At 36.2% G+C, this 13,071-nt stretch overlaps 1 protein-coding gene across 1 annotated transcript in view; it reads left to right on the top strand.

Annotated features, from left to right (window-relative positions):
* urb1 (URB1 ribosome biogenesis homolog) overlaps positions 1–13,071 on the top strand; it is a 39,138-nt gene that overhangs the window by 18,134 nt on the left and 7,933 nt on the right. The window contains exons 21-36 of the mRNA XM_051862558.1: positions 353–538; positions 2,694–2,959; positions 3,355–3,637; positions 3,823–4,084; positions 4,196–4,397; positions 5,136–5,313; positions 7,115–7,173; positions 7,299–7,489; positions 7,604–7,714; positions 7,800–7,863; positions 7,955–8,123; positions 9,146–9,254; positions 10,591–10,751; positions 11,452–11,563; positions 11,683–11,789; positions 11,973–12,116. Coding sequence (XP_051718518.1) covers positions 353–538; positions 2,694–2,959; positions 3,355–3,637; positions 3,823–4,084; positions 4,196–4,397; positions 5,136–5,313; positions 7,115–7,173; positions 7,299–7,489; positions 7,604–7,714; positions 7,800–7,863; positions 7,955–8,123; positions 9,146–9,254; positions 10,591–10,751; positions 11,452–11,563; positions 11,683–11,789; positions 11,973–12,116 — 2,604 coding nt within the window. The remainder of the gene's footprint in view (positions 1–352; positions 539–2,693; positions 2,960–3,354; positions 3,638–3,822; positions 4,085–4,195; positions 4,398–5,135; positions 5,314–7,114; positions 7,174–7,298; positions 7,490–7,603; positions 7,715–7,799; positions 7,864–7,954; positions 8,124–9,145; positions 9,255–10,590; positions 10,752–11,451; positions 11,564–11,682; positions 11,790–11,972; positions 12,117–13,071) is intronic.

Below are 13,071 nucleotides of genomic sequence, written 5' to 3'. Positions count from 1 at the left end.
TAAAAAATTCTGTCACCATTTACTACTCCTCATGTTGTTCCAAACCTCAACTTACTTTCTTCTGTGGAGACATAAAAAGATATTTTAAGGAATGTTGGAAACCAAACCATTTTGCTGAGAACTGACTTCCATTGTATGGACAAAAAACACTGAGACATTTCTCAAAATATTTGATGTTTCACATAAAGTCATGAACAACATTTTAAGGTGAGTAAATGATGACAGAATTTCCATTTTTAGATGAACTATCCCTTTAAAGTTTCAGAAAACTGTACTACAGTCTAAGGAGTTTGGCTGAGAAAAAAAAGTTTGAGTTCCTGTCCTGAATGATTGCCTCTGTGTTTGCCTGCAGCTCCCTAAGGAGACGGCAGGAGAGGTCTTGGGCCGTCTGATGGCACTGCTGAACTCTCTCATCCTCAAGTTGCTGAGCTCAGAAACACAACAGCCCTCTCAACCTGAACCTGCAGAACAGCAGGGCGAGGGACACCTCTTTTTTGACACAGACCATGTACCTGCTCAGAACATCGATAAGGAACAAGTAGGCTTGATCTTTGGTTTGGTTCTAAAGAAATATCCTGGGTTATTTCAGAAACATTATAAGGGGATGAGACAAATCACTCATAGAAATAAGTATGGGACTGGATTAGGGCTGCACAATTAATTAAAATAAGACTGTAATCGCATATTGCTTAGTATGGTTATCAAATCGCAAAAGCTGTGATTTAATTAAAAGGGGACCTATTGTGTACAATTCACTTTTATAAGGTGTTTGAACACAGATGTGTCCACAGTAAACAACCAGCCTATAATGGTAAAAATCCACCCACTCATTTTTTTTTTTTATAATCCCCATAAATCATAAAGTCTCTCCAAACATACGTAAGAATATGGTGAAGCCCCGCCCACAACTGGTGATGATCTGCCCTATTAGCATAGATCCCACCCTGAGAGAGCTGCAGCAGTCTGTCATTTTTGTTTCCTCACTGTAGCAGCTGAAGATATACAATGTCTGCAGCAAAATACATTACAAATGTTGTTATTGGATGTACCAACGAACATAAGAGTCTCCATACACTCTTGTCATCTGAGCCACTGAGTACACTGTGGTTGAGTTTTATTTATAAAGGAAATGTGCTGAAGATAGTCAGTAAAGTGTTATATATTTGCACAAATCATTTCACGCCGGACTGCTTCACAAATGAGGGTCAATTCAACGCTGGATTTGCAAAAAAGATTAACATGACGGCACATGCTAGTCGATGAGTTGAATCAACTCCACAGCAACTACATAAATTTATCCACTAACCATTCAGAAACGTCCAGTTTCATTCTAAAAGTTGTAACTTCTTCCTGAGTCTCTCCATCAGTGTTCAACTCCGGTTTGAACAATGTAAGGCTGAACACCGTTACTGACAATCCTCATTTTGGCTGCGTGAGATTCTCCAGCTTTGTTGTTGTTGAGCAACCGAAGTGTAAGCTGTTAAAGCTCCGCCCTCTTCTGGAAAGGGGGCCGGGAGCAGCAGCTCATTTGCATTTAAAGGGACACACACAAAAACGGTGTGTTTTTGCTTACACCCAAATAGGGGCAAATTTGACAAGCTATAATATATGATCTGTAGGGTTTTTTGAGCTGAAACTTCACAGACACATTCTGGAGACACCAGAAACTTATTTTACATCTTGTGATAAGAGGCAGTATTGGTCCCCTTTAAATAAATAAATGTGTTGCGTGTTTCTGATTGATGTGCAACACTATATTCATTTACTCGTGAGCAGCTCGTGATCCGCTGGTGTTTGCAGTGGCTCGGTTCACAGTCATTTCTTCTCCACCCAAACTCCATCTCTTCATCTGCTCTGAGTTTGGGATGCTTATAATGTGCATTTGGGAAAGTAACATGCCTAATAATCGCTTGTCAACAAAAGAGAAGCTTTAATGTGTTTTCCATCAAAATAAAAGATTTATAGTTTGAAAATTAAGAAATTAAGACAGCCTTAAATTTTAGTATTGAAATTTTACAGTTGTAATGTAAAGTAAAATTATTTTATTTTTCTTAAATACTTTTTTTTTTTCCAGTGAAATATTTCCAGAGTACTGTTTCTTATTTTTAGCTAGTGTTAATAATAATAATAACAATAATAATAATCATTATTATAATTGTTTTGTTATTATTATGAAAGATTGTATATAACTGTTATTATTATTATTATTGGTAGTATTATTATTATTGTTGTTTATTTATTTTTGTTTGTAGAGATTATTGTTAAATTGTAAACATGTAATTGTATACATATAAATTGATATATTGTTAAATTGTATACATATAATTTAATAATTTAAATATTAATGTTCTGATTATTTTTATCAAATGTTATTGCTCCTGAGTTTGCCATGAATATAGCCTTTTGATGCTGATATGACAATAAATGATAGGTAGATAGATAGATAGCCATATTGCTATATAACCACATAATTATAGTACAATATAATTGTGCAGCCGTACAAGTAAGCCCTGTAAATCGCAAGCATATTTTTGCACATTTATTTGTTTTTCGCTTTTCACAGAACAAACACAGAAGAAAAAAATGACAGAACAACATAACATTTGAGGGACAAATCGCAATCTCATTTTTTTCCAGAAAAATCTAAAATCTAAAATTAAAAAAAAAAAAATCTCTTTTTCTCTGCTCTCTAGATCATACTGGCTGTCCTCAGATCAGTGTTTAAACACCCAGCTGTGGAGCAATGGTTTCTGGCTCTGGAGTTGAGCTCTTTCCCTCCTCACAGCCTGAATCCAGTGAGGCTAAAGCAGCTGTGCGGCCGTCTGACTGAGAGCACGCTCACCCTGCTGGAGTCCAGTGCTGCCACGCTCCGAAAGCTGGACGCCTTAGAGCTCGTGAACACATACCTGACAGCCGTGCAGAGAGCCGTGCTCCGAGAACTACAAGACAAGAGAAGCAAGTATGTCACACCGGTCTCAACATGCAATGTTTTCTGCTAGTTGAGGAATATATTGTGTGTTTAATACAATTTAAAAAGATAGTTATCTGTTTACATACTATTTTACAATATAATTAATAATACTTTGATATTAAATGGTTAGTTCACCCAAAAATGAAAATTCAGTTACTCACCTTCATGTTGTTCTAAACCCATAAGACTTTTGTTCATCTTCAAAACACAAATGTTTAGTTTGTGTCATGCAAGCACGTTTCATTGAGAAATAAAAGCGAGAGCTGCATGTATACACAAGGTTTTCATCATGTGCTCAAAAATAGTTTGAGCAATATGCCAGTAGTGTGTTAGTAGTAGTTTTTTGTTTGGTGCATGACTTAAAAATTCCTTTTGCTCTTCAGAAATTGTCCCAAAAAGCAATCCCTCTGTGTCCAAGCGCTGCTGTCTCTACATGAGTACATCGAGCCGTCCAGCTTGAAGGAGGTGGTGTCCACCCTGCTGCTGCTCCCTCAGAAGTGTCTCGTGGCCTCTGAGAACCAGCTGAGTGTGTATGGCCATGCAGTGCTGAAGCTGCTCTCTGAAGACCACAGCAGCTGCATTGCCCTGTCTCAGGCCCACCTGCGAGGTCTGGCTGCTCTCCTTACTTCCTGCCAGTGTGTGCAGCTGGAGGACTTCCTGCTACAGGTACAAATAACAGTGAAACATTCCACTCAAGGTCCTGATATACTCATGGTCAAGTTTTTTTTTGTTCTTCACTTAGTGGTAAAAAGAAGTTTGAAATACCTTATATGCTATACCTTTTAATATAAACAGTGCTTACAGATGTCATTGTTTATTTGCACACTTTTAGTAAAAATGTTTCTCTCTAGGTGCTGTCCCGAGAGCCAGGCACTGCCAAACTCATTCAGACAGATGTCCTCTTGCACTGCATCCAGAGGGAAAGTCCTTCAGCCCAGGCCATTGGGGTTGTTCTTCTGCAGAACTGCTCCACACACGTCCTCAGCTTTGAGCTCTGGTGCCTGGAGCCGTCTAACCTAGCGCAGATCAGCTCCCAAAGCAGCAGCTTCCTGTTTTTACTCAACGCCTACTTGAAGAGAGCCATTATTGATGATCCCACCCGCCCTAAAGACAGTCAGTATCGCTGCTTTCTTTGTAGAAGCTCAAAAAATGTTGTTCACATTGAATTTGACGTAGTACTTCCATAGGTTTGATTCATGTTGTCTTATCTATCACCATACACAGTTCAAAAATCAGTCCTGAAGCCCCTGAAGAAAGCTTTACTGTCTGAGCTGTGGCACACAGTACAGCAAGAAGTTGGGGTTATGACCAACCTGCATGTGGAGGTTCTGTCCGGTCTCATCCGACTGGCCGCTGTAAATGCTGACCTCATGCAACTTATGAAAGATCTACCTGCCATCCTTCAGAAACCAGACAGTTATGAAAGGTAAACTCATCACTCTTTTTGTCAAATAGAACCAGGTGATAACATATCTTAGCCGAATTATATTTTCAGCCTTTTGACAATATTCTCTCTCTATATTTTTTTTATTAGGATTAATAAATTAAGTGTTTTTTTTCTATTCAGAGCTTCAGTCATTTTAGTTAAACGGCCATTGTTGCCAAATACATTGAAAATGTTAAAATAAAGAATTAGAATATTTAAAATATTAAAAATGTAAGGTAGTAAGAAAGTTTTAAGTTTTGAGGTCAAACTGGAGGTTTCATGAGAGATAATAAATATTTAAATCTTTAAAATGTAAAATTAAAATAAATAATAATAATAAAAAAAACACTTACTAAAAATATTTTATTTGTTTTCCTGCATATCATGTGACCATTAACCAACTTCAGACAAGAAGGGTCAAAGGGGTTCACGTGACAAAAAAGTCTGGGAATCCCTGCACTAATGTAACAATACCTAGTAGAAAACAGCTATATTTAATATTTACCATTTTAGAGCTAAAATTAAGTAGTAATTGAACTTTTACATTTAAAAAAGAGATCATAGAAATTATTCAAACATCACATTTTTTTGTTGCTGAGGTTTAAATTGGTTCTGAAGTTTAAATATTTGACATCTTACATTAATTTTTGTAGTCGATATATTTTTGAATGCAAACTTGAACTGAAGCTTTAAAGATTCCTTTAAAGTTTTTATTTATTTACTTACATATATTCTCAGGTGGAAGCTGGCAGACTCCATCTGTGAAAAGCTGTCTGATAATTCAGAGGAACTGTCTCAATGGAGGAAATCTCTGCTTTCGGCCGCTCTCCGCTGGTTGGCCGCTGTATATAAAGAACAGAAAGACCCACAATCCCATCATGAAGAGACCATGCTGACAAGACTCAAGTCACTCCTGGTGGGTCAAGTATTGTTATAGTCATCTTATTTTTCTAGGGGACCATCACAATTCCTGTGGGTGGAGTCAGATCCATGTTACTTAGTTTTCCAGATTTAGAGGAGTTTAAAGTTGAAATGGGTTAGTGATTCAAACTAGTCTCATGCCAACATGTGTAAGTGTTGGAAAATTGAAACTGGCAGTTGCATATTTTAAACAATAATGGGTTATAAGTCAGAAATTATGAAATTGTGATATTATTTCAAAAAATGATTGATTAATTATATTTAACAAAAGCAAGCTTGTAATCCATTGGCAAAGCAATCGCTTTTATGTACTTGTGAAAAGTATGTTTTTAAAGGGTTAGTTCACCCAAAAATGAAAATAATGTAATTTGTTACTCACCCTCATGTTGTTCCATACCCATAAGACCTTCGTTCATCTTCAGAACACAAATTAAGATATTTTTGATGAAATTCGCTCCGAACCACTGATTCAAAACAAAAGATTCGTAAAGCTTCGAAGCTTCATGAAGCAGTGTTTTGAAATTGCCCATCACTAGATATTGTTGAATAAAGTCGTTATTTTGGCACACAAAAAGTATTCTCATCGCTTCATAACATTAAGGTTGAACCACTGTAGTCACATGAACTGTTTTAAGTATGTCTTTAGTAGCTTTCTGGGCATTTGAAAGTGTTAATTATCTTGCTGTCAATGCAGGCCTCACTGAGCCATCGGATTTTATCAAAAATATCTTAATTTGTGTTCTGAAGATGAACGAAGGTCTTACAGGTGTGGAACGACATGAGGGTGAGTAATTAATGATAGAATTTTCATTTTTGGGTGAACTAACCCTTTAAAACTGAGTATTGATATTGTAACTAATTTTTATTTTATTTACAGATATTAACTGTTAGTTGTAAACTGTGCTAAAAAGATATGTGCCACACAAGCAGGTCTTGACATTAACACTCACCAACCCGCCAAATGCGTGTGTATTTCAGCAGTGGCGTGTAACGCAGTCAATCCTACTAGCCACTTTGGCGGGTTCAATTTTATATATAATATAAATATATTTCAAGTGTAATCTCGATACATATTGACACTGAAATATCAGAAATGCTTCCAATACTCATTTTTCACAGAATAGATACACAATACCAGCTGCTCTTTCTCACCCTCTCGTCTCTCCCACAGCGAGTCGACACACAAACCCTCCTCCTCTCACTCACTCATTTCATTTGCTCTGGATGAATATTGTTGGCATTACAGGGCGTGTATTGCGCATAATTTTACTCATTCTCTCAGATTTTGTGCTCACACCCAAAGTGTGCCACATAAAGCCACCTCTCAGTACTAAATTGAGTTCTTTTTCGCTGCTTATTGCACTTAAACAGTCAAATACACACAAAATAATGTCAAAATGCCAGTCTTGGCGAGTATTCACGTAAACACAGTCAAATATTTTTTAAACGAACGTAAACATTTGAGAAAGGAAACGCATGTGTAACAGTATAATGGATCTGTGCATCAGATCTTAAAATGACAGCAGCCTAATATATCTGCTGCCAAATTATGAGATAATATTGAAAATATCTATATGGCAGTTTTTCCCATGGTATCGATGTCAAAATTGTGCCCAATGAAAATGCTGAGTGGCTAGTAACTTTGGAAAACCACTAGAAACAGTGGCTGGTGAGCAAAAAAGTTAATATCAAGCCCTGCACATCAGCATAATGTAGTAACATGAGCTCACAGTATTTTTGTAATGTAAATTGCTCAATATTCAGCTGTTGTTTACTGCATGTTGGGTTTATTTCAGATCTTTCCAGAAAATATCTCTGCATCAGACTGGAACACCTTTGTCAAGTCTGGGCTGAAGTAAGTGACTTTTCTCTTGATAAACAAAAGCTAATAGGACTAAAACTGTTCACTACTTATTACTCAGTTGACACTATCATGTGCATTCTGGCTAACTAAAACTTCTCTTAAAATTCCTCTCTCAGGTATCGATTTAGTGACTCTAGCTTTTTGGGGACCTTAAACACCCTTGTGGAGATCATATATGGAACACCAGAGACCCCTAAAGAGCTGCTGTCCATGTCTACTATCCACATGATGACCACCAGTCACTCTCTGTTCCTGCCCATAATGCTGGCCACACAGAACGAGTCCGACAGTCTTCATCCGTCTAAAGGTAATGAAGTAGAGAGTCCCTATTATTATTACTTAGACTTAGGATTACGGATTTAAACAACCTCCTCAGAATGATAGTTGTTTTAAATAATAATAAAAAAATATTGTTTTCCAGAGTCATTGGTATCTTTCTTGCTTACGCTGGTGAAAAAATGTCCTGAAGTGTGTAACAGCAATCACTTCCTTGTGCTGCTTGGTGCGTATGGAGCTTCACTGAGCACCACAGGTAAGTTACCCACTTGACATAATTCATTTGATTTGGATTTTGGATGAAGTCAGTTCTGTGATTTAGTAAAATATTTTTTTCACAGATCAGAAGCTTCTACTTGTGCTCCAGGAGTATGAGAAGAACAACATTAGTCTTACTGAGTTTCAGTACGTTTCAGCATATTTCACATCACTTGTTTGAAGGTGAATTCCTCACACAGAAGATGGTTGTTTACTGAATGTGTCTGTTTGTTGTCAGGTATGTGCTTTGGGGTCCCGCCGCGGTGGAGCACCATAAAGCCCGTAAGAGCCTGGGACCTTCACTGTGGCAGAAGCCCAGCTCAGAGCAGCTGCTGTCACTGCTCTCTGCAGACAAGATGTTAAACACTGTGACACACTTCCCACATCAGAGAAACATCATCCTTCAGGTAATGAAAGGCTAGAATAAATAACATACAGTATTTTAAGGTATTCTGATATATCTGTCTTAAAAGGGCTATTTCATAAATAAATAAATATTTAAGTAAAATTTTAAATAAATAAATAAAAATTAGTCATTACTTACTCACCCTCATGTCGTTCCAGACCCATAAGACTTGTGTTCATCTTCACAACACAAATCAAGATATTTTTTTGAAATTGAAGAGATTTCTGTCTCTTCATTGAAAGTGTATCCTACCAAAACTTCAGCTTCAAAACCTTATATAAATATATATATATAAAAAAACCTATTTGTTTTGATGTATGATTTGTTGGAATCCAACAAAAAATGACTGAGCTACACCTGTTTGGAGTCATTAGTGTCAGCAAAGTCAATTTTGAGATAAATCGAGTTAAAGTTTTCTGAAGGTTCCAAAACAAAATCATCTAGCAACCATACTTTAAAATCCCTGTTAATAACACTGAATTTGGCACAAACCAAGTCAAAACCCATAACTATAGGAAAAAATATATAACATATAACATTAATGAAACAGAGAGACTATATATTAAACCTACTGTACCACAGGTGTCTAATATAATGTTACACATCAGATATTTTTAACAGTTAACCAAACTTTCACTTAAAGTTACACTCCACTTTTTTTGAAAATAGGCTCATTTTCCAACTCCACTAGAGTTAAACAGTTGAGTTTTACCATTTTCTAATCCATTCAGCCTATATGGCTAGGAACTATGCTCTTATTCCGGTATAATAATCAAGGAACTTTGCTGCCGTACCATGGCTGCAGCAGGCGCAATGATATTACACAGCGTCTCTCACAAATGTCTCCATGGTTGCAAGGCACGCATATATATATATATATATATTAATTTGATTCATTTAAAGACATTAGAACAAATTCTAAAGTCAATTATTCCTGTTTACTATATAGAAGTAGGTAAATAAATGAATTGGAAACCTTTAAAGCCTGAGTCATGCATGAATAGTATGTAACTCTTTCTACAGGGCTGCAAAAACTTGGTCTACACACAGGAAGGCAAGCATTCTGTAGATTTGTCATCTCTGTATGACCCCTGTTTCCTCCTCCCTCTGTTCAGCTTCATCCTTCGCCCAGGTAAGCTGACATGACATGCCCATAATGCTGTTTTCTTGGCTCTGTTTGTTTACTAGTATTTAGGTACTTTGCACTTTAGGTTTATTAGCACTTTATGTATATTGTACTAGCAGTATGTATACAATATAAATTGGGACCATATTGCCAGCTGTTATTAGTGATTTTTTTTCTCCAATTTATTGTATCAGTCGATATTTAATTGATTTAACTGATCTTGTTTCCACATATTTACAGAAATGAATCCAACTTGATAAATCTCCCATTTTGGCTAATAAGGTTTAAAGGGGTCATGACATGAGAAATCATATTTGCCTTGATCTTTTGACATATAACTGGTTATTGTACCATTAAAACATCCTACAAGTTTCAAAGCTTAACTTCCTCCTCATTATAAACAAAGCATTTATTTAATCAAGCTCCAAAAATGGCTATTTCTGATATTGACGTCACATGTCTACACTGATACAGTATACAGATGTGTGTTCAGTTTCTGACATACTCCATACACTCCATACTTGAGTCTGTCCACAACAGGACAGATGATAGAGTGGAAGAATGATCAATTCGATGCTTCCAGGTTAAACAGTTCATTTGCCTCTCTGTACAGACTTCAAAAGGATCCCAGTGTTCAGAAACAAGTAGATGGTATAGTTCAATGGCGTCCCAGATCGTGTCGGAAGATTATATGTTAGTTTGTAAACAAGGCGCAGTGTAATGGAGTTTGCAAAGAAACTTTTGTTGAAGGATGAAGCAGTCGACTGTATTGGATCTGACTGCAGCACAAGGAAACGATCTCATAATGCTTTGTCTGTAAATGACAGTTTTATAAGGATAATGTTTTCAAAACACTTACACATGTTCAATAGCGAGTGTTCGTTGATACTGTTTCCTATACAGTGACGTTAGCCGCTCCTTAAAAACGGATCATCACAGACAGAGGGTCAGAATGAGGGTTGAAAATGATCGTATTTTCCGCATATATATATTTTTTTTCTTTTTTTGTTTGCCAAAAAACATATTAAAATTTAAGTGAACCGCAAGGAACATATTAAAAGAAAAAAATCCATGTCATGACCCCTGTAAATCTGTTGCACATAAGATCATCACAATATTCACATTAATTAATTATTAATTTTATATTGCCAACAAAATAGTGAAAATTTTAGTCGGTATCTAGACATATGGCAAGTTTTGTTTTTTTTTTTTTTTTTAAATATAAAACATTTATTTCATCAGATTTAAACATTTGCATGCAAGCCTGCTATTTCAAGGTCACACATTTTGTGGTTTATTTCCATTTGTTAACCTGTGCTGTTATCCATCTCTCTCTTATCAGAGTGTGCAGTAGACTGTCAGAAGTTTGTTTCCAGTCATGCTTTGGGTGTCACAGTGGCGGCCCTGAGCAGCTCTGACCCTAAAGTGAGGGCCGCGGCGTACCAAGTGCTGGGATCCTTTTATCAGCACCTAGAGGGCGCGCGATTCAGAGAGAAGAGACAGGTAGAGAAGCGCTACTGTTTACCACTGTGAAATATCCCTGTTAGTAAAATTTATTTAAAGATTCTTCAATTTCTGTACTTTTTCATATTTTATGCAATTTCATACTTTGCTTTCAGTGTTGTAATAAATAATCAGAAATATTAATATAATTTGACACTACATTTTTGAATATAATATAATATACCCTTCAATAGTTTGAGTTTAGTAAGATTTTAGAAATAAATACTTTTATTCAGTGACTAAACATTACATTGATTAAAAGTTACAGTAAAAACATTTGTTACAAAAGATTACTATTTCAATTAAATGCTGTTCTTTTAAACTTTGTATTTTTTTAAAGAATTCTGTAAAAACTTACAACACTGATAAAAGTAAGAACATTTTCTTGAGCACTAAATCAGCATATTAGAGTGAATTTTGAAGGATCATGTGACACTGAAGACTGGAGTGTCACTAATATTTGCTGAAAATTCAGCTTTCTCATAACTGGAATAAATTATATTTTAAAATATATTAAAATAGAAAATAAATGTTTTAATTTGTAATAATATTTCACAATATTACAGTGTTCACTATATCACAGTATTATTTACTGTATTTTATTGTATCAAATAAATGCTAAATCTCACGGACCCCAACTTTTGAATTTTTGAAAGGTATTATATTTATTTTAATATTTATGTTTTTATTTAATCTCCAGCTACTGTACTTGCTCGACACTGTCAAGAACGGGATCCAAAAGCAAAACCTCCAGGTTCCTTTTGTACATGTGACCTACATTGCTAAAGTTGCTCAGCAAATCTTGAGACCTGGTGAGTGTGTTCACGGAGCCATAGACTCGAGTGCTCACTTCACATGTTAACATGTAATAAGAGATATCGATTCAGTTGAAGTTTGCCAAAACCCTGAGTTCAACTTTTTCCCTTTGCAGAAGAACACATGTACATGGTGGTGAGCAGATTTCTTCTGGGAACTCAGTTTCTGGACCTCAAGAGAGTCCCTGACTTCTTCAAACTCTTCTACAGCTTTGATCTGGAGGTAATTTAACATCAGAGATCACGTGACTCGCTGAATGCTACTATTAGACACTTTTGGCTGCATAGCAAATAACTCATGGGTGACAAATATGCTAGGTAATATAGTACACATTCAAAAATGTACTATAGTTTGAAGCATGACTGTTCGAATAAACATGTAATTTGTTTTTGTTTCTCTGTCCAGCACAAAATGGAGCGTGAGTGGGGTTTGAGCATTTTGGAGGAAGGGGTCCGGGATAAGCTCTGCTACGAGCTCTGTGAGAAGCAAGGCATCTATCAGACCCTGCTGGGTTTCTGCAGCACGTCACTCTCTGACCAGGCCTCTCAGGTGCACATTTGGTCTCTGTGTTTGTTAAAATGTGGTGCTAGCGAGCAAAGCAACAATGTAGGTTCGATTAAACTCCAATGTACTTCCATTATCTTCAGATGTCCCTGTAAGTGAAACATTTACTGGTCTAAATAGGTTGCTGCTGAGAATTAGTTGCAGAATACAATAAGCTCTAAAAATGTTAAATTATTTTAAATAAAATGTTTTTCTTGATTATTGCAGAATCCAATTTTTTTTTATCCTAAATAACTTTTAATGTTTATTTGTTTTAAAATATTTAATATCCTAAACTTTATTTCAGGGTTTAAATTAGTAAGTAATATTTTTTTAATGTGGAAGAAATTATAAATGTATCCCCTGCGATGAAAATCAAGTTTTTAATGTTGTTTATATGTCTGTGTGGTGTTTTTAATATGCTTTAAGACAAACCATGCGCAAATTCATCAGTCAACACCATTGCTGAGTATTTTCTGTTTAAAACTGCAGTGAAAAAAAGACAGTCTCAAACCCGCGGTTTGCTTACGGTTTGTTATGCAGCTGCTGTCAGATCCAATACAGTTTGCTGCTGGCAACAAAAGTTTCTTTGTGAACTCTCCATTAGACTGTGCCTCATTTACAAAACAAAATGCTCCAAACAAACATATAATTCCCGACACAATCCGGGACGCCATTAAACTAAACCATCCACTTGTTTCCGACGCTGGGATCCTTCTGAAGTCTGTACAGAGATGCAAACGAGTGGTTTACAGATTATAATGGGTTCTGTTTGCTTTTGATGTGACGCTCACATCCAGTGTAGGCAAATGTCAGCCGTTAAGTGACTGAACGCTAGTGGGCGGGGCCTATGGTGTGATGATGTATAAATATTCGATGATATCTTGCTCTGGATGCAGTCATATGCAAATGTATTTGCCCGTGTGATATCACAGATCCTGCAATATCAAAATAAGCCAGT

This window comes from Ctenopharyngodon idella, chromosome 15 (assembly GCF_019924925.1).
Source record: "Ctenopharyngodon idella isolate HZGC_01 chromosome 15, HZGC01, whole genome shotgun sequence".
Classification (NCBI taxonomy): Eukaryota; Metazoa; Chordata; class Actinopteri; order Cypriniformes; family Xenocyprididae; genus Ctenopharyngodon; species Ctenopharyngodon idella.
This window is presented reverse-complemented; position numbering and strand designations above follow the sequence as displayed.